The sequence below is a fragment of the Abramis brama genome (genome assembly GCF_963993115.1).
Source record: "Abramis brama genome assembly, chromosome: 24".
In the NCBI taxonomy this organism is placed as follows: Eukaryota; Metazoa; Chordata; class Actinopteri; order Cypriniformes; family Leuciscidae; genus Abramis; species Abramis brama.
This window is the reverse complement of record NC_139986.1, coordinates 26,767,716-26,794,235: the sequence shown is the minus strand read 5'-3', so window position 1 is coordinate 26,794,235 and position 26,520 is coordinate 26,767,716. Positions and strand designations below refer to the sequence as shown.

At 38.4% G+C, this 26,520-nt stretch overlaps 1 protein-coding gene across 8 annotated transcripts in view; it reads right to left on the bottom strand.

The window, feature by feature from the left end:
- Nucleotides 1-26,520, bottom strand: part of LOC311075637 (myosin phosphatase Rho interacting protein) — a 47,768-nt gene that overhangs the window by 9,845 nt on the left and 11,403 nt on the right. For 2 of the 8 annotated variants that reach the window (XM_084103182.1, XM_084103179.1), the window contains exons 4-18: nt 23,343-23,494; nt 22,615-22,699; nt 21,605-21,658; nt 20,879-21,062; nt 18,347-19,058; nt 14,784-14,946; nt 14,327-14,434; nt 12,053-12,109; nt 11,878-11,946; nt 11,719-11,808; nt 9,322-9,431; nt 8,823-8,861; nt 5,758-6,493; nt 5,486-5,602; nt 1,026-4,727 (exon numbers count right to left, since the gene is read on the bottom strand). In XM_084103182.1, the coding sequence (XP_083959308.1) occupies nt 1,026-4,727; nt 5,486-5,602; nt 5,758-6,493; nt 8,823-8,861; nt 9,322-9,431; nt 11,719-11,808; nt 11,878-11,946; nt 12,053-12,109; nt 14,327-14,434; nt 14,784-14,946; nt 18,347-19,058; nt 20,879-21,062; nt 21,605-21,658; nt 22,615-22,699; nt 23,343-23,494 (6,378 nt within the window). The remainder of the gene's footprint in view (nt 1-1,025; nt 4,728-5,485; nt 5,603-5,757; nt 6,494-8,822; nt 8,862-9,321; nt 9,432-11,718; nt 11,809-11,877; nt 11,947-12,052; nt 12,110-14,326; nt 14,435-14,783; nt 14,947-18,346; nt 19,059-20,878; nt 21,063-21,604; nt 21,659-22,614; nt 22,700-23,342; nt 23,495-26,520) is intronic. The other 6 variants (XM_084103180.1, XM_084103184.1, XM_084103185.1 and 3 more) reach the window with 6 other exon arrangements.

The window sequence follows — 26,520 nt, the reverse complement described above, 5'->3', positions numbered from 1 at the left end:
TCAATTTGGAGTCTTTGAAGAATTTTGCAATGCATTCATTTGACAAGGCATACATTAAATGATCAGTCTTGGGATTTCAAATTATGCAGATGAAGATCTTAATCAGAAAACCAATCTTTACACAGCCCTACTCTCTACAGGAGCAAACATAAGTTACAAACAGGGTTGGGTGCTATCAAAAGGGATGGCTGGATTCATCTTGTTCATCATTTAAACATTTGCTCTTGTGATGAGAGATGACAGATAGCACAGAGGAATGAAAGCAAATCAGCATGACTGATTGACTAGAGCGAATTCATGCAATCAAACTCTCACACTAACACAGTAGACAGACAACAATGCTAACACTAAAAACACAAGGTGTTTTGAACACTAAAACACAAGGTGTTTTGAACACAGTAAAAGCATGTTCGAGCACAGTAAAAGTAAAGAGTAATTTGTGATAGGTGTCAATCATGGTCATTGTATGTGCTCAAAACTCCCAGTGCAGCTAATGTGCACTACAGCATTGAAACAAAGGAAAGCATCATGGTTATGAGGCTACAGGGTTGCAGTTATTTTCAAAAATCCAAGAGGCCATAAATCATAAATAATATATATATATATATATATATATATATATATATATATATATATATATATATATATAAACATAACTGTGTTGATTTGAAATTTCTGTTTCTAAAGGTGATGATACACAGGGCAACTTTTTGGGCAATGTTGCCTTCAACAGGTAACCAGATGAGACACAGGGCCCACGACCGATCTAAATTATCCAGATATATATTTATTGCCCATTTTCAATGGGAAAGTGCCCAAGCAACAATCGCTAGGCAAGATTGCCCAGCAACATTGCTCAAAAAGTTGCCCTGTGTATCATCACCTTAAAACTTGAATAAACAAATGCAATATATTCCCAAAATGATTATCAGCTAAAACCACTGCAACCCAAATTAACAGCAACAAACTAAAAACATGGCGCCATGGCGGTGGATGGGTGTGACATTAAATTTGAAAGGTTAAACCTTGAGGCTGTCCAAGTCTCGTTGGTACTTCTCCCTTAGGCTGGTCAGATCTCCATCCAGTGGTTTCTGTTCCAGCTCCTCTCTCATGCGGCTCAACTGCAGTTCCAGCTCCCGGACTCGGAGCAGGGACTCTGAATCCCTGCACGTTACCTGATCAGATCCATCCCCTTCCTCCATGGGACATGCATCGACCTCAGCTTTGTTCTCCACTTTCTCGTTCCTCTCCTCCAATGAGCAGATGGTCTGGCTGTAGCATTCTTGTAGCTTGTGGAGCTCCTCTCTGTTGGTGTGTTCTAGTTCCTGGACCTTACTCTGAAAATCCTGCTCAAGTTTTCGGATGTGCTCTTTGTGCCTCAACTCAGCATTTTCCATTTCTAGTAGCAGGGTCTCCACTCTGTGTTGGTTGTTTGCGGCACACTCCATTAAGTCGAGCTCTCTGGTTGTCTGCTCCTGCTCGGCCCTTCCCATCTCTTCTGCATGCCTGCTCTTCAGCTCCTCTTTCTCCCTAAGAAACTCCTCTTCCAGCTGGGTTAGGTTCTGCCGTTGCTCCTGCAGCTCCCTGAGCTTATAGGATAGTTCCCCTCGTAGCATGTCATTCTCCTCCTGCAAGGAACTTATAGTGTCAGTGAAGCTCAGATGCTCTTTCTCCACGCAGCTCTGGTAGTGCCTTTGGATGGCTGCAACACTCTCAGCGTGTTCTTGGACGAGCACTGCCATGTTGCGGCTAGTCTCCTGGCAAAGAGAGAGTTCCCTCGTGTGACCTGCTCGCAACCTGCAAGCAACATACGTGACCTGCACCTGCATCAAGGCCTCTCGCATGCAAACCGAGCTGGAGTCGCTGCGCCATGAGCTCATTTGGATGGCATTCGCAAGTCCGGAAAGTGAATTTGTTTCCCCTTCCTCGCAGACCCTCTCAATTTCCTGAGAGAGATTACGGAGGGCTTTTGCTTGCTTCTTGAGCTCAGCAATGAGATTTTCCCAGCCTGTTTGCAGATGTGATTCTGATTCTGCACTATGGGATAGCGTGCCGATGGCCAAGTGTCTGCGGACAATCTCTGCTGCTAAACTTTGAGCTTCCTCCATCTCAATCTGCTCCATGTAGGGAGCAAGTTCAGGAGGAGTGACATCAGCAAGATGATCAGTATTGCTTTGGGGCATGCTCTCAATTTGAGCATGCTTTGACGCACTAACAGCATCTTTCAGAGCCATGTCTCTTTGTTTTAAAGTTTCATTTGCTTTGACCAAGTCCTTTTGAAGCTCATCAAATTTTTCCTGAAAATTCATTGTTAGATTCTGAAGTGAATAGGCAAGCTCGGCACTAATACAGGCATTCTTGATGGCATCCTGTGAAAAAGCACTATTTGCTAGTTTACCCATCTCAAGCTTGTCCACCTCTGCCAAGAACATGGCCTCCAGCATAAGTTTTCTTGTAAGTATATCAGCATAAACAATTGAGAGACGGCCATCGCAGTCCTTCTTGATGTTTTCAGCATCCTTGTGAATGGAGTTTAGGGCCGACATAATATCAGAGTTCAGGTCCTGCAGAGAGAACCCCATCCTCTCCAGAACTTCAGCCTCAAAGGATAATGTTCTGGCAAACTGTTTTATACTTTCCTTCCTTGATTGCATATCTGGTGCATCAAAGGTCTGGCACGACTCATAAAATGTGCTACCCTTCCTCAGGTATGTGGTGGCACAAACCAGCAGTTTCTCTACTTCTGCAAGGGTACAAATGAGAGATTCAGTAGAACTGGTCTCTTTCTGATTGCTAAGAATTTCTCTGACTTTTTCTGTGCAAGACTCAACCAGTGCCAATGCCTTCTCATATTCATCAATGTCTTGCTCACCAAAAGTCTTGAGGGATTTCTGACTGGATTCATCCATTGGTAATTCATCACAGGTTTTAGTCGTGCAGTCCTCCATGGTTGCTCTGGTGCTCAGATGTTCCTGCATCGCTGAAAGATCAGGCTGGTCCCGTATCTTTTCAGTGAGGTGTCTGAGCTTCTCCTCTGTGGCCAATAGTTTGGTTTCCAGAGCATGTATAATGGAGACGAACTTCTCTGGATCTCTGCACTGCTGGAATGAACTGTCACTGGCTACACTGATATCTTGGGTCAGGCTCAGGTCATGCATGTGGTCTAGGCTCAGATCTTGTGTCAGATCCAAAGACGTGTTTTCCATTTGAAATCGGTCTGCTCCCTGGGACTGCTGATAGGAATGGCACTGGATGGTGGAAAAGCGAATCCTCTGCCGCTTTACCAAGGACATTTCCGTCTCTGAGCTACTTCTTGCAATAGGAAGTTGGGAGAGACTTGAGTATGAGGAAACATCATGTTGCATATCTTTCAAACCCTCAAGCATGTCTTCCTGTGAGCGGCAACGTCGCATTCTGAGATCTGCATATCCAAGTCGCAGGGCATTGAGGTGTTCCTCCAGCTCAGCAATTCGATCCTCGGCAACCACCAGTTTTGCCTGTAGCTCCTGTTCTGCTCTTCGGGACTCTACCAGTCCTGGATAGTCATGCTCCATTTTAGAAAGAAGTTCCTCTTTTTGCTGCAAGCAAACTTCTGTTTCTTCTAGACTACTGCCTAAGGCAGCCATCTTTATTAGGGCCTCGCTCAAGTCCTGCTCCTTCTGTCTTATTAGCTGCTCATACATTTCCTTTGTCTGCTTCACCTCCTCTTCCTTCTCTCGTAGCACTTGACTTATCCTAGCAAATTCTTCCGAGACACGCTCATACGAGCTCTCAAGGGAGTGATAGTCTGTTTCCACCGTCGTTAAACATGCCTGTTGCTTTCCAACCTCTCGGTCAGCCTCGGAAATCTGATTGAGGAGTTCTTGACAGCGGCAAGTAAGCTGATCACGTTCCTCCTCCAGCCTCCTCACACTCTCCCGCAACATTTCCACCATATCCGTCTGCACCTCCAACTCCTGCTGAAGACGATGTACTTCATCCCTGAGTCCCATAGTTTGTATCCCACCACTCCCTCTCAGCAGCGCCTCCACTTGTTCTTGTGCCTCTTGCAGTTGCTCTTCTACTTCACGCCTCCTCTCTTCGGATTCTGACAACCTCCAGGTCAGTCCCTGTCGCTCCCGCTCATGTTTCTCCTCCAGGCTCCGCTGCTCTTTTCTCTCCCGCTCCTCTCTCATAGTCTGAGCTTCCTCAATGGAAATCAGACGCCCAGTGGCCTCAGAGAGTCTCTCCTGTAACCTCTGCACGTCTCTGTGCTGGTCTTTCTGCAAAGCTTGCTGCTGTTCGAGCTGCCTCAACTCCTGGCTCTTCTCTAGCAAACTGGCTTCAACTTGACGTAGACGTTCCTCGCTCTCTCGCAGCTGTGACCGCAACGTCACCTCATTTCGGACCCATTCTTCCTCACGTTCTTGACAGCGAACCCGTTCAATTTTCAACTCGCTACGCATTCGTGCCACAGCCTGCTCGCTCACGACAATCTCCGCCATGGCAGCCGTTAGCTTTTCCTCCAAGGCCTCGATCTCTGCCTCATGGTGTCCTATGATATCTTTTGCTTCGCTGTAGCTACGCCTCAAGCTGCTAACTTGTTGACTGGACTTATCTTGCTTCCGACGCTGGGAATCCAGCTCGGACTTTAGATCCTGGTTCAGTTTGCTGAGGCGCTGCCATGGTGCTCGGTGAACAGGGGTAGACGCTGCATCAGACGAAGGCTTTGCAGCGGTTGTGTCACTCTTTAAGAGATTAAGAGGAAAGTACAATTAGTAACAGGAAGACTTCTCTTTTATGGCCACATACATGATGCTCAACGTCTTCTAGGCTGTGGCTGGGAACCCAGGAACGTTTGGAGTTCAATTTCCGAAGTTACATACTTACTCAAGCTTTCCACTGTGCTTTTTCAAGATAACATCAAAGATGGAGAAAATGGTGCTCAACAATGAGGGAAAAATGTGAACAACACAATTAAAAAGGGAAATAAATGATCTAAAGAGGCCGTGGAACTACAGAATGCAACTATGAAATGCAACTGTGTCTCTGTGGATAATATAAATGACACTGTACAGAAAAAAATACGAGAGGAAACTTAAGAGATGAAGGAAGAAACAGATGGAGTAACACTACACCAGATTATAAAACAGCAACTAAAGGAAAATGAAGAACAGAGGAATGATAACACCATGCAAATTATGACAAGAGTTGAATGAGACAACAACAAACAAAAAACAGAAAAGCACAGCTGAAAGCTTGCCAGATGTTCACATTTGTTATCTTCAGAAAACTTGTAGTTTGGTTACAAGAGTTTTAACCAAAACCCAGTCAGAGCCCAGGGAAAGAAAGACATTGCAGATCAGTTAGCACCACTCATGCTGAGAGTTTCATTAACACCCAAAATTATATTAGTATTGAAATCAAAAAAGAAAGAGCCACAAAAAACTACAGAAGATTTTGATTTCTGTATCTTTTCTGGCTAGGTTCAGTTCTGTTTGGGTACCTGTAGTACATATCCTTCCCGGGCATTCTGCTCTCTCCCACGCGCATCCTGAAGTTGCTCCTGTAAGACACTGTTCTGCTGCTGGAGTCTGGCTAGCTCCCTTTGTGCCTGACCCAACTGTGAACATCAGCGTACATCAGTGGAAAACAATCAGATTTGAATGAGGAAATTACTTAAGTACATAACATAAGCACACAAGTAGTCGGCACCTGCGCATACTCATCATTTTATGATGGAAAATGAGGCGAGAAATAAATACTGATGGTTCTTACCTCCTTTTCCAGGATGGTGGTCATCTCTTGTGGAATGACTCTTTCTCCAAGAGGTGTATTTGAGGTGTTAGGGGAGCTGCCAGCGATCGGTACCTGCTTTTCCTCTCTGAGGGGCGTTGTTTCTACCTGCTGCCACCTCTGCTCAATTTCCACTTGGACATTAGAGTTTCTGCGGGCCGCTCGGTGACCATCAACCTCCTGCGTGTCCCTGAGTTGGTCCACATCCATTTTTCCTTGTTCCTGTGGCACTTTATGGGGGAGCTTTGACGAGAGCTCTGACGCATTGACTGCACCTGGTGTCGGTGTGGTCTGATGGTGGTGCGCATATTCCTGCACCACTTCTTCATCTCGCTGTGGCAACTTGTCAGTATGGCTGGTGGTAGTAATGGAGGACGACGTCTGATGAGAGGAGGAGCTAGAGATGGGGGAGGAGGCAGTAGAGGAGGTGGAGGAGGGTGAAGATGAGATAGTGACTGAAGTGTCTGCCCTCTTCATTGAGGGTTGTCCGCTCTCGTTTTCTTGTCCTGGGCGGAACTCGGACCAGTCAAATGTTTTAGAGCGCCCCTCTCGCTTGTTGACTCGACTCTTTTGCTCGGGAGGAGGCGCAGAGTCTGTGATGACCTCATTTGACTTTTTAGCTTCAACTACAGAGCTGTTCGAGAGTTGCGAAGAGTTAGGAGGGGGTTGGATGAAGTTTTGCTCCACATTTGATCTGGTTCGCTCTTCTGGAAGGGAACTGTGACAAGAGAAGATACTGAATCAATACACTATACAGTATAAGTATTTGAATTATTATTGGTGCTTGCTAAGGTAAGCATCACTGCCACTCCATAAATATTCGTTTTTTCACAAAAAACTGTTGCATATGGCATTGTGGGTCAATCTGAAAGGTTACCGAAAACACGCAGAATCATTCCCTAATTGTGGACATAACTATAGAGGGTATGCATTGACGTCACTTTCCCGCCGGAACACGCACCCCTCAGTCGGACTGAGTGGCAAAAGAGCTGCTGTGTGACTGGATTTAATAGTTTAAATGAAAGGTTGGACTTGATATAGTGTTCCTTACAACTTACCAAAAATCCAGTGATCCATGGATATTGAAATGCAGCCAGGAATCGTGGTTCCTGACATTTACAGTATATGTGCCTGATATCGACGCCGGGGAAATACATAAAGCAAATTTGCCTATGAATGCTTTATATAAATACAATATAGGTAGGTCTAAATCCGGTGATCACTTACAGTATATAAATGTTATATATATCATCATATCATTCAGCCCTAAAACATTTTTGTCAGTGTTTTTTTTTGTTAAAACATCCAATTATGCAGAATATACGATGGTAAATATTTAATTGATGAGTTATCAATACAATATATAACAATACAATATATAGGGTATGATTTTACCCCAAAATTCAGCATACTGACACAAAATGATAACTGCAAATCCACCTTTCGCTGCCTGGAGTCCAATTGTTTCTATGAATTGCATTGATCCATTTGCTTCTCTTTTCTGTAGCTTTCGGCAGTCTGTAAAAATACACCTCAGATTTCTTGTCAAATCTGATTGTACAGTCAATCTCAAAGCTCTTTCCCATTTAGATACGTTTTGTGTGTTCTTCGTGGCATTCACGCTGAAAACCAATGCTGCCACTCAGTCTTTTTGCCACTCAGTGGGCGTAATCACTCCAGCCGATGGTGACGTCACACGCATACCCTCTATACCAAGATGAAAATGTGTTGTGAAACATGCACAGTGTTAACAAAGAGACTACAGCTGTCTAAAAAAAACACACACACCCAAACCACTGAAGACAGGATGGTTTGATTAATGGTTAGTAGGGTGAGGAAAACCATTTGATCACTGCATGGCATTCAACCACTCTCAAACATGTCGGTAAACACTCATGTGTGTCTCTGCGCGCTGCAGGGTGTGTTCTAAAAGTGGACACTGATGCAATGCTATTTTTCATCTCCTTCAAAGAATGAGGTGATGTAACATCACAAGAAGAAATAGGGAGACTGACGAGGTGTAAACATAAATTGTGCTGTACCTGCCACCCTGTTTACCAGTATCTTCAACAAAAACAGTCAATAGATGAAACTTCAAATTTTGAATGAGCTGATATATGCTTGTAAATATATTTAAGTATTAAAAATATTTTCCTTTCAAAAATCTATTACATTTAGTTTTAATGCATTAAATGAATTATTTTAAGATTTTTTTTGTTGATGTATATGTTTTTTAATTATTGGATATTTTTAACAGGCCTAAAATAAGAATAAGTATCATCCAATAATTGATAACTGATAATTAAATTCTGTACTGTGATGACTTCAGCTTTGGTAAATGTCCCATATGGATTAGATTTATAATTAAATTAGCTGTTTAGGTCTTTACCAATGCTTTCAGATCCATGAAAGTTCTGTTGCATGTCTACCTAATTTCTAATTTCCTTTAGAAATTACACAGAACACCACCACTAAGCAGACATGTTTTTTTCTAATGTGTGTCTTTATATGATTTTATTTTAAGTTGTCTGTGCATAATAAAAAGGTTTAATTTAGGTCTATCCAATGTGAAGCTGACAAAATGTCCTTCGGTCAGACAGGATTTCACACGTATCACTTTATCATGTTGCGACTGGTTAACGTGGTGTGAAACAGCTGGAATTTAAATAAATGTAATGCTGTTAAACATAATTAATGAATTAAAAAAATTAAAAGCTCAGACAAAAACTCTAACACCACTATGATAAATAATCTGGCCACACACACACAGCAGCGATGTAACACTCCAAATTAACTAAGCATACATTATTAAAGGCTCTTCAATTTCATTTATCTCTTTCCATTCTGTTTGTAATACAATTAAGTGTACTAAATGAACATGTTAAATTAACAGCCCCATTATAAACATAGCAAACAGGCAAACGACAGAAGCAAAAAGGGAACAGGAATTACTAACATAACATCACAAAACACATCGCTAAACTCAGCTGACACAACAGCGGACACAAATACACACACAGGTTTGAATAAGAACAGGAAATGCCAACCTGGGCATAAGAACTGAAAGTTTCAGAGACACATTTTTCCTGTGGTCAGATAAACGGAGCAGGAAAAACACAATAAATTATACAGGTAAGTTAGGAACAGAAGAAAACAAAAATAATAATAAAATAAAAAACAGTTTTTGGGGAAATCTCAAGAGGAAAAATGGAAGTTGACATCTTTCCAAAGCTCAAATGCTTTCCAGAAAGCATGTACTGTTTATATAAGGGTGTGTATCTTTAGGTTAAGTTTGTAATTTCTGCATTACTAGTTGCACCAAACAGAACTGTCCGCCGAACTCACAGCATTGGTTGAGCCAGTGTTGTTATGCCAGGCACAGGTGAACAGACTGACAAAACAACTGTTGTCACTAGAGGTGCAGAAATTACACTTCACCTTTATAGTATAGATTTTCCTAATTAAGTTACAGAGGGAAGTCTAATTTGTAAATGTTTGATGTTCTTTTTCCATACTTTTCAAACTAAACATGATGTGGAAGCTCACCGTGTGACATCAGGAGCGACGGTGGGCCGCATGTTCTTCAGAATGGCCTGGATCCAGTTTCTACGTATCCCAGAGGTCATGGCAGACAGTGTGAATGCCCCTTCTTTACTCTGAGAGGAAGACAAGGACACCGAGTCGATTGATCAGATGTATGACAGCTGAACTAAAACAGACTATTTCTGTTCAATTCGACTACAAGCGCCACAGAATATTTTCTTTTCCAGTCATGATTACTGAACGACTGTTATTTATAAATAAAAAAATTGTTAACAAGTTTACTTAAAAAAAATAATTCAAAGGTTATCTTGAACTATATATATATTATTTTTTTTACCACTCTCGAACAAATAAGAATTTCTTGGCTATTTTTTCAGCTCTAAATATTTTAGATCCAATGAAATATAATAAAATGTAAATTATTATATTTATATTATAAATATAAAAATATAATAAATATATATAAATATTTCAGAGGTGAGCATAGCTATTAAAATATATATTAATTATAGGAAATATTATCTGAGCAAATATATTTTTATAGGCCTAGATATCACAATTTTAAAATTCCTTGATATTTCCATTTTGCCACGACTGTGGGAACCTTGCAAATTCACAAAAGAACTGAATGAAAGCATGTCACAGTCCGGCATCTTTTTCTCAGTAACAAGATTATCCCACAAGAAATGGTCCAATCACACACTGGAATAAAAGTTTATGATATACATCTAGTGAAAGCTAGAATCTGGCAGATCAGACGGCAAGAGGAGTTTAAGATGGGAGTTTAGTATTACGTTAGTTTATCCGTGGCATTCTCTATCCAAGGCATAAAGATAGCAGGCTGAAGTTATATTTACAGTTGTTATTCATTTCTTGACACTGACGCCCCGCTGTACGTCTGTACACAGAGGCGGCCAACGCTTTCTGCTATATCTGACATCTCTAAAATAACTTTAAAAACAGCACCAAGGAACCTATCATTCGCCACCTAGACGAACAACACAATATCAAGTACATCTCAACAGCTTTATTAATAAAACACAGGAGCATGTAAATTAAACATTTATAAATTAAAACTTTATCAATACATTTGTACTTTTTCTGCCCATTTTTGCATCCACCAGATGAAATTGCTTATTTGCAAATTAAAGTGACTATCCAAAAGAAGAAAAAAAACGATTAAAAATATTTAGTTTTGCCCTTTAGTGAAGGAAAAAAAGAGCATTAGACAAACGTCTGAAGTGTGGCATTGGACCTGTGGGGTGTTATTTTAGAGGGAAGTGATGATGTCACAGCTGCTGACGGATCAGGTGACATTAGAGATGAAACAATGCTTAGTGAGGAACAGCGTTAGGGTTACAGATAATATCACCAGGGCTTTATTTAGGTGTGAAAACATACCACTGCAATCCTAGTAACATATTTGTCTAGCATCAATAACTCAAGAGCGCAGGGATGGACGGCATCAGTTCACTGAGTCCGAAATTTGTGTATGCGTTTTTTCGTATTCGTCATTCGGTGGCTCTGAATTGTCAAAACACCTCTAAAAATGCTTGCTACGGATGCGGAAAAAGTTTTTTTATGACGGACGAAGGTTTTGGAGGCAGTGTGTAAACGTGATTGACACAATGCGAGGTCGTATTTATGTTTTACGGACGGACTCAGTGTGCAAGGACCTCTACGGTTAGATCACTGAGCAGTTTTGGTATATACATAAACAAATGTTATATACACTACTGTATGTTTGGAATAAAGATTTTTTAATGTTTTTGAAAGAAGAGTGTTATGCTCACTAAGGCTCCATTTATTTGATCAACTACACAGTAAAAACAGTAACATTACAAAATATTACAGCAATTTAAAATAAATGGTTTCTATTTGAGTATATTTTAAAATGTAATTGAATCCAGCATCATCTAATTTCAGCATCATTACTCCAATCTTCAGTGTCACATGATCCTTAAGAAATAATTCTAATAGGCTGATTTTCTGCTTAAGAAACATTTCTTATTATTATCAGTTTTGCAGTGTAATATTTCACAATTTTACTGTTTTTACTGTATTTTTCATCAAATAAATTATGTGTCTCTTCTGATGAGCAGAAAAGACTTCTAAAAAAAAAAAAAAAAAAAAAAAAAAAAAAAAAAAAAGCACATAAAAATATCTGAATTATTCCAAACCCAAACTTCTAAAGTGTACATCACTGGTAAACTCTTTATATATATATATATATATATATATATAAAAAAAAGGTTCTTTATTGGCATCGATGGTTCCATGAAGAACTTTAATCCATTCCATAAAAGGTTCTTTATAGAGGAAAAAGGTTCTTCAAAATAGTTCTTTTAAGAACGGTTCATTGAAAGTTTCTTTGGGGAACAATAAAATAACATCACTCACGAGGATTTGGAAGCCATAGTTCCTCTGAACTGGGAATTCGGTCACATCGTAGCATGAGGACAGATCGATCTCTCCGTCCAGATCAGCAGCCTGAGGAACACGAGGGATGTTGTTATGTTAGTTAACAGTGGCGTTTCAATCGCTGCTGAAAACACTCACCTCCTCAGCGATGGAGTCACGGTAGAACCTCAGGCTCTGGTCGGTCAGAACAAACCAGTGCTTCTTCCACTGAGACACCGAGAGAGACAGAAGCAGAACAAACCTTCTGAATAATCTCCACCTTAAACGTTCAGACAAGCCGTTTAAGACTTTCACTGGTTCATTTTAGACTCACCAATCCATCTTCGTACAGTTTGGTCATCCATCCTTTCTTAAAGTTCAGCAGGTCCGGCTGAAAAGAGATGAGAACAAAACATAAAATGTATAAACTTCAAACATTAACAGGAACAGCAAATTGTTAATATACATTAATCAAGTTTTCATGACCACAAACTAAAATTCAATGCAACAATTCACTCAAAAATTTACATTAACCTGTGTTTCATAGTGACTTCTAGTTATTAGTCTTCTACCTTATTTTCTATGATTTTTAAATACTTTTTCCCTTAAAATAAATTGCATCTCGCCTACAGAGAAAATTAACACATTTTATTAAAAAATACAATTTATATGCCTATAGATAAAGTAAAATGCAAATACAGTTTTGCAACCCAGGCCATCGGGAAAAGTGGCTTGTCCCTGTTGTTCTCAATAATATCGTTTGCTATTTTTTGTCCGTGAGATATTTGTTCACAATTCATGATTTTTTAAAATGTACTTTACATGCAATCAAGATATCAACAGTTAAGACTTCAGAAACAAACACACTAATATAACAATGCATCTATTAAATATGTTAATATCAATGTTAATTTAAATACAACAATATAGAAAAGACATATATATATAATTTTTTTATTTTAAGTTTAAGTTTAAGTTTAAAAAGTGCTTAAAAAGTCCTAAAAATTACTTCTGCATCATAAAACCATCACCATAAGTCATAAGTCAGAAACTGCAAGATTAGAACAGGCAGTGGTACCTCACAAAGCCATAAACAAACTAATCTTCAACCTAAAATTACACAACCAATAATAATACAAACCCTCTCCCATAGTATCTAAAGCTGCAGTATTGAGCAGATCTAGTCCGGTGAAGATCACACCCACCAGACGTTTGGTAGTTCACCATTCACAGTACCTTAGTCTTGTTGAGTTTCATCTGTGACCTGTTCTTCACACGCTTCTGACTCACATGCCGTCTCTCTGTGTGTATGAACATGAATCTGTGTTCTCATGTGTGCATGTGTGTGTTTGGGCATGTGTCTCTGGTCCTAACGCTCTGAGTGAATGCTATTTATAATCACGGGTGATGAAGTGGTTCTGGGTTGGGTTTGCATGAACGCAGTACTAACAGCTGAAACACACACACACACTCTTAGAGCCTAGCAGCCCCTTAGACATAAACATGCTGTGTTCTTAAGAGTAATTGATTATATAAGTAGATTTTCAAAACACACTTTAGTTTATATGGTTCATATTAGATTTTGCATGTAATGCAATATAATTCTAACCAACAAAGTGAAAGTTAACTATTGTGAGAATCAAACAGTCATAGTCTTGCATCTTAATGAGCGACACAGAAAAGGAAAGTTGTTCAGAGTTCAGATGAGGGTTAAGTCTTTGGTCATGCACATCAGTCTTTAAAGGTCCCTTTTGAAACACTTACAATGCAATTATAGTATGTAGAATTCAGAAAGATTTATGTCGACAGGTGAGGTAATTAAAATTACAATGTTATGATAGTTTGATTATAAAGTATATTTGAGACTTTAGACTATATAGATCTGGCTATGTGAGGCTATAGTTTGAATTAACCTCTTTGCATGACACACAGACATTACTGTACAGAATCATGGCTCTCACGGCATTATCCTGAACGTTATATTCGTTTCATGTGTCATTGAACGGAAGAGAGCCTCTCAGGAGCGAGTGTAAATGTCAAATCCTTTTGATTTATCACCATAAAAAAAAAAAAAAAAAAAAAAAATCACAGACAAGCTTGGAAGTCGGAGAAAGTCTATTTTTTAAAGTTTCGTTATAAGCCGTTCACACACTGGCTATAAAAAAGTGATTAAAAAGGGAAAATTCGTACATATAGTCCCATTAAAAGATGATATTTATGGACAATATAACATTTTTAACTAAAATGACACATTTGAATTCAGAGAAACACTTGATTAATGCCGATTTTACTGAATGACGTGATAACATTTGAAATTAAACATTTTTCTATATTCACAAAAATGTACAATAATGTTTATTTTTCTCATTTTATTTAATTAAAATATCTAAAAAATTACAATAGATAAAATTCAGTCATGACTTAATATTAGCCATTTTTTTTTGTTTATAATTTAATAATAAAATAAAAAAACTAAAATCCTAAAACTTTCTACCTTATGTTTAATAACCATTAAATTACTACCTACACTATTTAATTTAATACATTACCAAAACTGTAATCAAAAAAATTATTAATGTGGATTTGTGTGTTATTTATGTGGTCTTACAGTCATGAGTGTCTCTGTGGTTCTGCGGTCCAGACTTTTGGCCCTTCGGTAACCAGCTAGTGAATAAACCTCATCCGTCTGGCCTTTAGCCGAATCCAATGAGAAATCCTGAAACAGTTTAAGATATAAATTAAAAATGAATTAATTCAAAGAAACATTACTGATGATTTTAACGAAATACTGCTACCAGGCCTCCTTGAAATATCATTATAAAACAGACAGTTCTGATTCTGAAATCTGATTGGATGATCCAGATTGAACTGGCTTATTGCTGTAAGGACACTCAGCAACTTCCTGAACAATAGCAAAAATGTTTAGTCCAATCATTTCACACACTCAAAGTGCTATACTGCAATTTATACACTAATTTCAACCGATGCAAAACGTTTTTTACTACAAAAAATTGTATTATACACCCTTGTATAATCATTAATTAAACACCAAGTTAAATGAGCACCTGTTTCTGGTTGGAGAGCCGTTTCTCATTGCGTCCTGCTCTCTGATTGGCTGTTTTAGAGTAAGAAGGGGCGGGGTCTGTTAAAGAATTCGTTGTGTCCATTTGTTCTGGAGTGTTGACAGCGTCATGACACTCAAATCTCTCAATGACCTGTGAACGTCTGCTGCAAAACACACACAGAGGTCAGAACAGAAACAATGGAATATATGGCATAATCAGATGCTTTCCTTTCATCACAGATCTTCTCATACCTTTTTTTGAGATTTGTCTAAAATAATGGGTTAAATAATAAACCAGAGTTAAATGCGGTGCATAATAAACTAATAAATGCATTAATAAAGAAACAAATTTCACTGTTTCTACCTACAGCACTGCAGGATGTTTACATCTACAGAGGAAGGATGCCGGAGCATATTTTTGTGAAATAAAATGAAAAATCACTTCCTCGGTTCATTACTGGTCAGTCAGCAGAAACTGACCCCATAAATGACCCGAACACTGTCATAACAATGTCTCAAACAAAGGAAAGGAAATTGTTTCTCATTGACATTGCCTCAGAATGACTTTGTATTATAAAACAGATTCCTGTTATAAAAGCCAGTGTAATGTGATTATTATAATTAGTGGTGAAAAATCACTTTTTACTTTATAATGTAGCAACTTTTGCCATGTATTGCCATTACATTTGCGATTAAGGAGCTAGCTAACACAGAGAAGCTTAATTCCCTCAGCAAAATTACCTTTAGGAAGATTTTAGTGTTTGAAACTGCAAGGCTTTTCTCAAAAGAGAGAATCTGGGATGTTAGCATGTCATTAATTTGTAGTATTTGTTTAACAAGATGAATTTTAGATGTCTTATACGAGCAGATGGCAGAGCAGAGGGACAGACACAGGACACCAGCCATGAGCAGAACCCCAGTCAGCGGTCAGTCTTTGTCCCAGTGTACACCCATGTGTTAGTAGGAATAATTAATCTTTCACACCCGTTTCACACCGAACTGAAGCAGCAGCATACGTGCACTATGCTTTCTCATTTCTGATGCATTCTGGGGTACCACATTTAGCATTTCCTTTAATAACAGACATAATTATTCTAATTTATATAAAAATATATATTTTATATACTGTATTGCATATAAGTGGGTTAATAATGGAACCTCATTGGGGGCGGAGATCACATGACCAGATGAATACAAATCATTTTTGTATTTACAAAACCCCTAAACAACATTTCTGCCATAGCATCAGTAAAACGTTTGCTATTGAGTGAGGCTGCATTCAAGCCATTTTAGCAAAATTATTAGTGAACCTTTAAATTCCAATGGAGCAAAATGGACCTCGAACCTCATTGTGAGGCTATAAACTAAATCGTCTGTGTGCATAGTTGGGCAGTCTGAATTCAATGTTAATCTGTTTTCCGAAATAAATATGCGCTGCTTGCGGTGTGAAAAAGGCTTTTGTCTTTGATTCTGAGATATGCGTGTGTGTGTGTGTGTGTGTGTGTTATAATTTGGCCCCAGCAGGTGGAATGAAAGTAAGCAGTGGGTGTGTCAGAGGGCGTGGCAGGGCGTGGCGCAGGGCAGGAAGTGCAGAGTTTCAGAAGACTGCCTGAAAAAGAGGAGAAACAGATCAAATAAAAAGCAAAAAAGACATAAAAAGCACGAGAGAAAGAAAAAACTGAAATGAAAGGAGAACAGAGCAGAAATAAAGAAACATTTTAAATCACAGATACAGAACTGAACAGATACAGCGTTCAGTTCTGCCTTGAGATTTCAACAAAATGGAAGAGAGATTAGATTGGAAGTTCAGTTCTACACAGTGTTCACTAGGTGGCGCTAAAGCTGCAAGAATGAGATGAATGTCATGATTCTAAGTGCTAAAGGCACAGCAGTAGCTCTGACAGATAGCAGCGCATCCTCCCTGCGTCTCAGTCTCTGAACTTGTTCATCCTGAGTGTCATTGACCGATAACCGGCTGGTTTTTTCCTGCCGGCTCCAGCAGGTGGAGATATAACCTCCACGCTCGCTCTGAGACGTAAACACAGCAGGCGTGTTGGCTGGGTCTGAGCAAGCAGATTGTGTTTATACTGCAGGGGAAGTAGCTGCGTATCTGCAGTTCCCTGTACAGAACTGTGTATCTGCTCAATTACGATCATAATATAACCTATAAAGCATAAAATGGCTATAAAACAGGAATGTCTTCATTTGTGTGATTTAAATGCATGTATATTTAACTAGAATGTGTGTGTGTGTCATTGGCTCTGGTTCAAACTCTAGTGACATACCTACCTAGTAGACAGCATTTTTAGGCATCATAAGCACATCAAATCTATTTCAAACAGTACCAATATGGGTCCGGAGATCACATGACCAGATGAATACGAATCACTGTTTATCTCAGTAACTGGTTGTGGAACAAATAGAACAACATTTCTACAATGACATCAGTGACTGAAAACGTTTGCTATTAAGTAAGGCTGCATGCAAGATACTTTAGCAAACCATACAAAAAAAAAAATGACTGAGTGAACCTTTAAATTAAATTAAAAGTTCATTAAAAATAAACTATTTCATCAAGTATTTGTGTAGGCTATGCTATTATTTGTTAATTTATTTATTTTATATTATGTACATTTTTGATAATATTAATCGCAATATAATATGTCATTTTTGTTGAGTATCATATTTGATACATTAGTCTTTTATGGCTCATATAGTATGATAGAGTGAGAATATGGAGCTCATACTCGAGGTTAGTTTTGACTGACTCACTTCCGTTGCAAAGATCATTAGTTATTAACTTACATAACCGCATACACGACACTGTTCTAACAGAAAACCCTCAATGCGCTCCGGCCCGCTCATTCGCATGACAACAGTGTCTGGTTAGCCTGGCAAGCCAGACCTACATCAAGATGTTAGGTCTGGAAACTCACCATAGACGCGGTTTAATCCGAGGGGCGGGATAAACGGCTGTCTTTCAAATTCCCTCTGCACGCAATAGGACAGCGCTTCAACCAACCAGAGCGTTTTCCCAACAGCGGAGCTTAGTTAATAGATTCAACTTTTGCCATATCTGGCCGGCAAAACGACGAACACATCTTCCTTTTTTTAAGAATGACTTAAGTGCCGTTCTTTGCTCTTTTCTCAAAGAAAAACTTAACTCCAAGTCCTCCAAAGCCGATTCGAAAGACCGTTGTTCTCCATCAGCAGCCGTCATTCTTTGTTTTCAAGTGGCAGCCGTCGCAACTCTGTCGTCATATGTTAAGCCCGCCCCCGCCTACTCTATACACGACGTGATTGGCCTGACCCAATTTAGGTTTTTGCAGCTAGAAGGTCTATTGAGAGTTGCTAGACCCACCTGGCTGCGAAATACATTTTGCTGCCGCTAGGGTGCGTCTAGATTTCTAGGCTAGTGTCTGGTGGCTCGAGAACGCAAACCTTCCAAGCGTTGAAACATTTTGAAAAACGTTATCATCTCCGCGTAAATGCTGTCTAAGGAGATAGCTGCGTCACATGGGTTTGAAACAGAGCTTTTGTGTGTGTGTGTGTATCACTCATCACCTTCGTTCACGTCCGAACAGTCGTTCCACTTCCTCCCGGCCTGGGCTCTTCGCGCGTGCTCGCAGCTCCTGCCGTTTCTGAGTGGGTCGGTACGCTTCCCGATGACTGAGTCTCCGTGCCCGCGGCACGTCTGCCAGGGCGGCGTAACCCTGCCCGCCTCGACCCGCCCTGCCCACACGGCTCTCCGGACTCTGCTCTGAGTCCAAAGAGCTCTGAGAAGAGGACAGGGATGACGGGAGGATGTTTGCGTGGCATGTGTGTGAGTTTGGACTGGAGAGCGTGTCTGGGCTGGGAAGGGGACAGAGATTGGCATCCGTCGAGGATGGGAACTCCAGCGATGGGGCGTCCACTGAAAGATGCTCCTCTGATTTGCTAAGTCTTTGTGTGTTGTGTTGGTGAGAGCGGGCGTTACATGTAATGCGCACATCACCGGGAATCTGTGTGTTAGTAGCAGTGTGTGGGTTGTGTGACGTGTGTGAGCTGACTGGAGAGCTGAAGAGCTCTGGAACAAATGAGAGATACCTGGAGCGTGAGGAAGAGGAGGGTGATGTGGAGGAGGAAGAAAGCAGAGGTGGCTGTTGTTGCGGTAGTGGCTCTCGCTCCTGCTGGCATTGATGCTGTTGTCCTTCATCTTCTTCATTTTTGGGTTTTTCCAGCGAAAAATATCCGCTCTCCACCCGTGGCTTACGACCAGCACTCAAGTTTCCTGAATCTGAGCGTGAGAAAGACCGAAAAATCACAGTCAGTACCCTTACAAAAATGTACCATGGTAACATTACAGCTGCCAAAATACCTAGTTACTACTGTAAAATCATACTAAATTAATCTGGGATCTCTTTCAAACAGAGTTAAACGATCTGAGAATCCGTCATTTTGTTCAGTCTTGTTTTTAATGACAGTGGTGACTAACAACAAGTTACCACAGTTTTATTAAGGTAACAATCACTGTAGCATTTGGTCAGAAATTATAGTGACTGTGGTTTTTGTGAGTAAGTGAACCTACGCATTTAAATGTTCTTTTCATTTTGCCTGAAATTGGAGGTCCAGTGACTTTATTATGTGTGAAGTGGACATCTTTCTTCTAAGACCAAAATAAAAAAATTATTCCTGGTGATGTAATTCAATATTATAAATCACATGTACTGAACATGACGGTAATAGTGAACCGTGGCAGTGGGATAGACCTCGTGAGTCAAGAGTAAATATTTCTCTAGATTTTAATGAAGAAAATTTGACAGAAACTCACTGTTGCTATGATGATCTGAGAGGCATTTGCACCAAAACTCACCACCACAATAGAGTAACACGGTGTCCGCCCAACTTTTAAGAGGCCTTGGCTCCTGAATTATTTTTCCCATTCATTTTTCCCATTTTTTTAAAAAGCCATAACTTTAACTGCTGGTGTCGCTGCTGGACAGGGTTGAGTGATTTAAACATGCTTTCGTAATATTCATATTTAACAGTTTTATTTTTGTACTGCGGATTATTTTCTCATCCAATTTTTAAAGATGCACTGCCTCTTTGCCTCCTCGGAGGAAAGACCCCTGATACAAATATTTAAGTGATTTGAGAGCACAAGGAGACCTGCTTTATGGGCGGACGTTAAAGAGTTCCTTTGGCGAGATTAGCTTGTTGCGATTCCTTGATTGGTAGGAATTTATTTTGCAATATCAGGGGTAATGTAGTTCTTCACTATGAATTCTGCTGTTATACAATTATAAAAAAAAAAAAAAAAAAAGGCTCTGCTTTTAAATAACAACTTTAAAAAAAAAAAATGTTGGTAACACTTTATTTTGATGGTTCCTTTTGAACATTCTGTTGACTATAAGTAACTTTGCAACTACATGTCAACTCTCATTAGAGTATTAGTGTACTGTCTGCTTAATATCTGATAACTCTTTATTGTGATGGTCCTCCAACAGACACTCTACTGACTATAAGTAACTTTGCAACTACATGTCAACTTATTCTAACCCTACCAGTCTACTAATACTCTACTAATACTCTAATGAGAGTTAGTAGACATGTAGGTGCAATGTTACTTCTAGACAACAGAATGTGTTAAAGGGACAATAAAGTGAAACCATTTTTTTATATAGAATAGTAAGTGTTAGTATTAATGGGTCAAGTGTTGATGAAAAAGATGCGTCTTCAGCAGTTTCTTGAAAATGGCTAAAGTCTCAGCAGTTCGGGTCGTGTTAGGCGAGGTCATTCCACCAGCTTGGACAGTCAAGGTAAAGGTCTGTGAAAGTTTCATAAAAACTGCCTTAAATTTGAAAATTGCCTTTTTGTCAAAGACTTTTTCAGGACCGATGATCAAAACATAGATAAGATTAGGTGTGCAAGGTGTTTGTTTGCACATGCATACTTGTGTATGGAATATTTCTGTTCTAAATTCAAAATTTAAAATGTGTTTTTGTGGAAACAAGTCATTTCAATATTTCATCAGCTAATTATTGACACCCAGGTTCACAAGAGCATGTCATAACCTTGTTTTTGTTAGTTTCAAATGAATTGTTTGTGTGTTGGTACCCAGTTGACTCAGGCTGCCGGCGCTGCAGCTTGTTGGTAAAGTGGCCCGACTCCATGTTCCCTCTTGCCACAGGGTGGCCCGCGTGGGCGGCACTCGCTCAGCGTGAGCTATAGTGCTGGGAAGACACACCAAACTGCTGCTGCTGCTGGTACTGGTGACCGTCACCTTCGCAGGGCCTGGTTCCTGAACACAGAAAAAGAGAAACATTCAGACAAGCATAATATTTAACTAACCCCTAGTCAAGAACAAAGAGCTCTTTGATGTTGAAAACACCTGTGTGTATGTGTGTGTGTGCAGACAGATAGACACACGAATGTAACTGTCTAAACTTGCAGGCTGATAACAAATGAGCTATTGTGCCATGATTTCATACACACACTGGTTTACGCTCAGCACCACACCCCACACTAAACACACACTCGCAGATTAACGTCTGTGTCTTTCCTGTTTCCACCTGACCGCCCAGTAATACCTTTTTGATTAAATCATAAAATCACTCAGCGTATTTTTCTGCATGAAACCAAACACACACACACATGCCTGTGTGTGAGCCACCCAGCATCCCAGCGGAAGCACACACACATGAGAATTATTTACTGGAAAAATTATGACACGGTTCTTGCTCCTTACAATCGTATGATCTCCAAAAACACCCATAATTCATGTATTGATCAGATTCCAGTGCTGTGCTCTGATTGGTCGGATCATGCTGGTTCTGGACTTACAATAAACCCATTTATGTTCTGCTGGGAGCATCGAGCTGTATGAAGAGCAGCAGTCTGACAAAACACAGGTCAGGAGGTCAGAGCAAAGTAAATGAACCCTAACAATACAAACCAATCCATTTAAAACATTCCATTATTCTATTAATTACAGGACTGAGCAATAAAATAAATAACCAAAAAACAAAAGATAAAATAGAGTTTGAGAAAATGGCTGAGATTTGTTCTAAAAACTATTTAAAAATATAAAAAATTAAATACAGAAAATATTTACCAAAAACATCATAGAATATCAAAAAATGTTTATTTACAAATATGTTTGTTCAAAAAAATAAAATAAAAAAATATCTAAAACAAATAAAATTATATTATATTATATTATATTATATTATATATATATATATATATATATATATATATATATATATATATATATATATATATATATATATATATATAATTAAATATTTTATTAACAAATATAGCTGAGTTTAGGATTGTTTGTTCTAGAAATATGTAAGAACATACAAAATGTTTAAAATATAAATACAATATCAAAATATATAAAATATATTTAAAAAAAGAATAAAATATTTAAGAATTAATAGATTTAAAATCTTTAATATTGTTTTTCTAAAAAATATTTTTTTTTTTTTATATATAAAATATTAAAATCAAGTTTAATATAACAGACAAGAAGGCTTTTCCCTAAGTTGTGTACTGGCCTTCCAAGAAGACCTGGGTCACAAATCCTGCTTGGTAGAACAAAATACTATTAAACCATCTTTACTAAGAACTAGGAATAATAAGGATTTTTATGAGATATCTGCTCAAAGATGACAAAGAAACTGTCATTTCAAGAAATTTCATGAATTTTGTCATTCACCAAATAAGGTGAAGTTGAATTGAGTTGCGAGGTTAAATGAATAGTTTTTATAAACAGATTCATTTTCGGGTGAAATACTCCTTTTAAAATCCCTCAAGATGGGGTGTGTGTGTGTGTGTGTGTGTACCTGTGGAGTTGGCGTTTCCACTTTCCGTTTCTTCTTCTGGTTTTGTTTGTTGGTTCGAGGGAACACCATCAGCGCCTCCTGCCACCTGAACACATATACAGAGTTTGGGAATTATTTCAAAACAGCAATATTATTTATTACATATTTTACTAAATTACTATCAGTGAGTGATCACTTTAGTCATTCCTTCACTTATTAATGTCTAAAACCAAATCCATATCAAGCTTTACAGGATGAACAATGAGGATGCACACAAATTGTCCTTTCAGTTAAGATTGTGCCACTGCAACACATTTATAAAATAAAAACGGTCTTTATTAGTTTCATGTTAGCGTTGACATCTCCTGCTGTCCAATATGGTTATCAGGTGTTTTTCACCAGAAATAATATATTTGGCTGTTATATTCTTATCTGCAAGTCTTATAAATGAATGCAAATGAATGCATTTTTATCCTTCAAAGTAGCGAGTCCTTACAGCACTTCTGGCTCTATGACAAATTGCTTGTGATGTTCTCCTTTTGTAAGTCATTTTGGACTAAATCAGTAAATGTTAATGATTAAATGCATCAAAGTCACAATTAAACCTCAAACAGATCATGAAGTGAGCGTGCATGCGTTAATGAAAATGAAAACAATTTGATGTGGGATGGTAAATTTACATTTTTAATCATCATTAAAGTAACGTGTTAACATCAGACAGTTGTCAATATGTGTTAAGATCAACTCACCCATGTATGATCTCTTTGCTCTCAGCACGTATGTAATGGTCTTTCTCCGGTGTGCAGATGCACAGTGAGTGTTTCTGACCCGTCCGGCTCTCACCGTCCACAACATCCACACACTGATTTAGGTTTATGGTGCCCTGTGGAAGAGTGCTGGCCTGAAACACACACACATACATAAACGCATAAGTAGCTTCATCAACATTTCAATATTAAGCAGCACAACTGTTTTGAACATTGATAATAATAAGAAATGTTTATTGAGCAAATCAGCATATTAGAATGATTTCTGAAGGATCATGTGTACAAAAAACCAAATCACCAACAAAACCAAGTCAGACAAGATGTGATAGATTGAGAAATGAGTCTAAATGAGTCCTTTATAATAAGGTCACAAAAGCATTAACTAACACTGAGCAATGCATTTGTGACAGTATGTATTCATCTTTGATAACATTAGTTTAAAAAAAAGAATGTTTATTTTTAGTTCATGTTAGCTCTAATAATATGGTAACACTTTACGATATAAGGTTTCATTTGTTTACGTTAGTTAATGCATTTATTAACAAACATGAACCAACCATGAGCACTACATTTGTTACTGTATTTGTTCATCTTTGTTAATGTTAGTTTCCAGCTGTTCATCATTTGTTCATGTTAGTTCACAGTACATTAAATAACGTTAACAAATACACCTGTTTTTTAAATAATGTATTAGTAAATGTTGAAATTAACAATAAAGATTAATAAATGGTGTAGAAGTGCAGTTTATTATTAGTTCATAATGTAGCTAACTAATGAAATGTGTTACCAAATGTTATTAACAGATACAACTTTTGATTTTAATCATGTATTAATATTATTAATTCTTGTTAACTAATATAGTTTAACTAATGTTAACAAATGGAGTAAAGTTACAGGAATGAATTACATAAATTATTTAAAAAAATACAAGTTTTCTTTTAGGGTTATGGTTTGGATATTATAACTGCGTAATATAAAAACAACAGAAGTCCATGGTACGTCCTCATTTAGACAGTGACGTAAACATGTATGTGTGTGTGAACGTGTGCCACATGACCTCACTCAAATACACACCACAAACCGGTTCATTCTCCCTGTATTTCTGTCATTTCCTCACGAACCTCCTCTGACATTCATTCAAGTTTCTCTCTCAACATCTTTCACAACATCTCTCGGTATTTTACTTCGTCACAAAATTCCTTCTTTGTTGTGCAGGCCAGCATTGACACACACACAAACAAACACAAACACACACACACACACACACACACACAATAACTCTTTCAGCGGGAAAGACTGACACACACAGAAACAGTGACCAAGCAACACACACATACTCATCAGAAATTTGGAAAGAGGAACAACACAACACTAAGAAACAGGCCTTCACTAAACCTTTCTTTTTCAAAGTTGCATTTTCAGCTTCCCTTTGATCTCTTGTTTACGGTGTTCCTCATTGGCACGGCTGTTGAACAAGTTTGCTTGTTTTAAAACCTCTGATCACATGATGCCGACACGACTGAGTGATGACAGCTGAGGTGCAGATAAAGCTGCTGAGGCATCATGGGAGAAATTCAAGTTCCATAAAAGAGACATCATCCATTTCTAAAAGCCGGTGGGGGGTTTAGTCCGTGTAATAAGCCCTGCAGGGTTCATTCGAAGCCAGAAAACATAACCCCCTGAACATCTCTGAACTTGTTGCTGAATTTGTTCCATATTCGATGAAGTTTGCAATCTGTTTATTACTGTGAAGCTGCTTTGACACAATCTGTTTTGCATAAAGCGCTATATAAATAAAGATGACTTGACTTAACTTAACTTGACTCCTAACCAGATGTAACATGACATTTTGTTCATTTGAAATCAAGTTGCTTGATTTCTATTTGACAGAGTTGGATCAACTGCTCCATACAGTAAAATTTGTTCTGATTTAGCATTTTCATTTATTGTTCTTCACAACTTAGCCTACATTTGAACTGTCTACGTTCAACTCGCACCGTCAAAAACAAGCTTTTATTACAGACTGATTTGTTTTTCAGTGAATCATATTTGCAGATCAAAGTTCCTCAAGCTCAAATATTGTGTTTGACTTCTGCCATCTATTTACTTCCAGACTAGCTCTATCAAACTAACCACCACTGCACTCGTTTATCCACAACCTGTGCTCATTCTGGTCTTACATATAAAAAAAAGAAATAAAAAAAAGTGCCCTTTTAGAACTAAAACCACATTTGAAAGCATACAGTTGTCAAACTGCATGTACACCAAAATTAGATTAAAATTAATATCAATATATAAGAGAAAGCATTTAGGGGACTAGTCACAATTGCACCATTTTTGTCCTGCAGTAAATGTTAAAGGAGAACTCCGGTTAATTTTAACATTGAGCTCATTTTTTTGTAAATTTGGAGTGCTGTCAGTACAGAGAACAACGACAAAAATCGGTGTTGCTTACACCGTGTTATCCTCTTTTTAAAATTTGCACCCTGTTGACTTCAATAGGGCAAGTTTTAAACCTGCTTTTAGCCTCTTAACATCCTTGATGTGTCATTACAAGTGCCCAGCCAATGTGAGTGATTCCTTCAGAGTGAACACGGGTGAATCTGACTGCAGTAGATGTGAAAGATATGAATAAAAGTGATGTTAATTCAGCCAGCGCTCATACCTGTATTTACATCCTGTTTTCGGTCGAAGTCCACAGTAGTCGATTGTCGAGTTCACGCGCGTGATCATACGTACTAAACCTATGCGCGTGAACTCGACAATCGACTTGGCTAAAAGCAGGTTTAAAACTTGCCCCATTGAAGTCAACAGGGTGCAAATTTTAAAGTTCTCCTTTAAAAGTCTAAATAGTTTAAATTTATGAGTTCAATACATCTTCATGCTTAACAATTATTATTTAATAAAAGTTATTAAATTAGTTGGATTTTACATTAAAAATGTACATATATGTATAAAGTCATTAACAAGTCACCATTTCACCATTTTGTTTTCGCAGTTTACTTAAATGGTCCTGCAGTTTGACAAATTAATTTTACGTTTGAATATTCGATGTAGTCCACAAATGAGTTGAAAAATTTGATCATATTGATCATACAAAATTTTTTTTAAATTAGTTTCAGGTGAATCATAACATGTCAGACTCATTATAGCAGGACAC